The sequence below is a fragment of the Candida orthopsilosis genome (genome assembly GCF_000315875.1).
Source record: "Candida orthopsilosis Co 90-125, chromosome 8 draft sequence".
Classification (NCBI taxonomy): domain Eukaryota; kingdom Fungi; phylum Ascomycota; class Pichiomycetes; order Serinales; family Debaryomycetaceae; genus Lodderomyces; species Lodderomyces orthopsilosis.
In genome coordinates this window covers 328,307-331,551 of record NC_018302.1, presented here as the reverse complement: position 1 = coordinate 331,551, position 3,245 = coordinate 328,307, and the positions used below count along the sequence as shown (strand labels likewise).

At 35.5% G+C, this 3,245-nt stretch overlaps 1 protein-coding gene across 1 annotated transcript; it reads left to right on the top strand. All coding sequences in view use genetic code 12, as the record gives it.

The window, feature by feature from the left end:
- Nucleotides 1–1,542: 1,542 nt before the first annotated feature.
- On the top strand, nt 1,543–2,838 carry CORT_0H01590 (Dfi1 cell-surface associated glycoprotein; the record flags this gene model as incomplete). The annotated part of the gene is made up of 1 exon (XM_003871348.1): nt 1,543–2,838. One exon carries the CDS (start codon nt 1,543–1,545, stop codon nt 2,836–2,838), a length of 1,296 nt encoding a protein of 431 aa, XP_003871397.1.
- Nucleotides 2,839–3,245: the final 407 nt, after the last annotated feature.

Here is a 3,245-nt window from a genome sequence, read left to right as displayed (position 1 = left end):
AAAACAAAGTAAACCCAACAGACAGACAAACAAGCAGACAGACAAAAAAATAAAACGCGTCAAAATAAGAATTTCGTGAGAATTTCGCGTTGTTTGGTAATACAACTAGCAGACGGGGGGACAACCTATTTGTTTAGGTAGCTCCCGTGGCTTTGTAGTGTTAGTAGCAGATAATTGTAGTAATAACTTATTGCAGTTCTTAAGTAGTATACTCTGGTGGTTTTTACTTTTCTTTTAATAGTAAAATAATGTTGTTGTGTGTATTTGTTCCTGAACTAAAATAGTTTAATCTCATAACCATAACCACTAACATTAATAGTAACAATGCATTGCAAAAAGACTTCACATAGAGTTGTAAAACAGACAGACATTTTGTTGGGTTAGTATTAGTATTCGTCTAAATGACAATTTTTGCACGTGCAGAATGTGAAACACATTAAAGTATGCATCATGGTAGCCATCAATGAAGGCAGTGCTAGCTTTTGTCTCTCTTACAATCCATAGAACGAGGGTCTAGTTTCGTAGAATAATGACAATAAGCAGGTGTATACAAAAAGCGTATATAGATATATAGATATATAGACATCTACATTAGCTTACTGTAATAGGTATAATTACATAGACTAACATAAATATCGTGCAATTAAACAAGGAAAAATGGGCTTATATATATAATATATATATATATGTATAGTTCTTAGTGTGTGTCGTAAGATTAAAGAATGTGACATTAAATGCAATATGACAGTCCAATAGAATACAGCAGAATGTTACACAAAAATTTAAAATTCCTTAACAACTGAAACAAAATTGTGTTACGTGTATATATAACGGTTTTTTCTTATTACCACAATACTCTTCAAATACAGTATAACATAAGGGGTTGAAATAGTGATGCTACTATACGGTGTCGAAGCAATCTATATATCAAGAGTCAGGGTTGAAATTGCTGAAAAGGAAATAACTGTTGGTTTTAACTGTGGGTGTTGTAAATCGGTATGATCATTCTCTTTCCATTTTACTTCTCCCCTTTCGAAATCTAAAAATAAAAAAATAAAAAATAAAAATCATCAACAAAAACAAAAACAACAGACAACAAAGACAAAGACAAAAAACTGACGAGAGGTTTAGAAGAAAAAATTTTACATTTACCAACTGAACTTGACCAAACCACAGACCAACCAACCAACCAACTAACCAAAGGATCTGTCTACTTCCAGTGACAATACTGATTATCAAGGACAATACCATACACGTCCAGTCTGTTTTTAAAGATCTTCACACCAGATCTCGCTGAATATCTTACTATATACCAAGGCAGTGTTTTTCACGTTCGTTTGAATCCTACCTGCTTGCCACCGCCACCGGTCACTACTAGACAGTACAACCCTGCCATACTCAAGTACATATTCAACCCAATTGGACGTTTTGAACCCTTTTACCTTTAGATACACACCACAACCCCTTAGATCTTAGATTTCGTTAGATCCACTAGATTCCGTACATTACAATTAGATCCAACCTACAACAACATTAACAGCAATGAAGAGTCCAACATCAGAGAAACAGCAATTCCATCTTCACCGTCATAACCATAGCCAACTTAACTCTAACAACAAAAACCATGAGTCAAAACTACATCAATATAGAACCATATTCAAAAGTTTCTTATTCATGACAATCTTGCTATCAATGGGCTATTTATGTCTCTCATCAACATCAACATCATCATGCTTACAATCTTTAATACCCAATAGAAGCAGTAAAATCACGGCTACTGCACTTGCTTGCACCTCAAGCTCAACTAATACAGTTTCACCTGCACCAGCTATTGCAGCCACAACAACCACTACAACATTCACTTCAATAGACAACAGCGATAATCATGAACAAACTTTGGGTTTCCATAGGAAAAGAGCTAGACAAGCCAAACAAAAGAAACAAAAGAAACATCGTCAAGAGAAAAGAGCTGATAATTCAACTAGTGATGGATTTTCTGATTTATCTTCAACTTCAAATGGTGGTTTTGGTAGTACTTCAAGCGACATTAGTAGTACCTCATCTGGATTTGGCCAACCTTCATCAAGTACATCTTCATTCTTGTTTCCAAGTTCATCAAGTTCATCATCATTCAGTAGTTCCAGTTTATCATCATCTTCATCATCAACCACTTCATTTGGAGATACATTTTCATCTTCTTCTTCATCATCATCATCATCATCATCTACTGGATTTGGCACTTCATCATTTGAAACACTGAGTGATCGTTCTAGCTCCTCCTCCTCCTCCTCTTCATCATCAACAACTAGCTCATCCACTTCCTCATCTTCATTTGCTTCAGAGACTGGTGAAACTAGCTCATCAAGCTCAACCTCATCTTCATCCTCGTCAACCGAAGCACCAGAAACCACTTCTGAAACCAGTACCACATCTTCAACTGAAGATGACGACACCACCTCATCAACATCATCAGGATCATCACGTCATGTAACAACTTTAAGTTCAGTTGAAAATGGTAAAACAGTAGTTGTTACTCAAACATCATTGATTTCTTCACAAGCTACAGAAACAGGTGATTCCAATAACCGTAACTCGAACAACAACGGCGGTGGATTATCCCAAACTAACAAAATTGTCGTTGGTGTAGTTGTTGGAGTTGGTGGATCAATTTTAGTTGGTATAATTGCCGTTTTGTTCTATCTCAAAAGAAGAAACAACCGTGATCCTGAAGCTGGATGGACCTTTTGGAGGAAAAATGAAAAATTGGGTAGTGATGAATTTTTCAATGGTGAATTGGGAGTTAGAGATAGAAATATTAATCAAGGATCAAATTTTTAGAAAAATAACGATGTTACTAAAGGTAATGTTTAAGTTGGTGATATAGTTTGAGAGCTGAGAGTAATTTGATAGAAAGAGTAATTATAGTTTATCGTAATAAGTACAATAATATATTTTTATGTATATATGTACACATATATGGTACATGCCATCTACTGTATTTGTTGTAGGGGTTAGACCTTACTGTCCTGGCCTAGATACACCAGATTACACAAAAAGGACTTTGCAGCCAATTGAATTTTAGTTGCAATTGTTAACATCAGCTCCTACGTTATCCACTCCTGTGACGTTGACATCTACAACATGGTGGTGAGCTGATGGTTTCTGGACTCACATTTTAATTTGGGCTGTAAACACCAAACTAGAATTGTGTGTCCAATTGTCATCATAGACTAGTCTACGAGGAC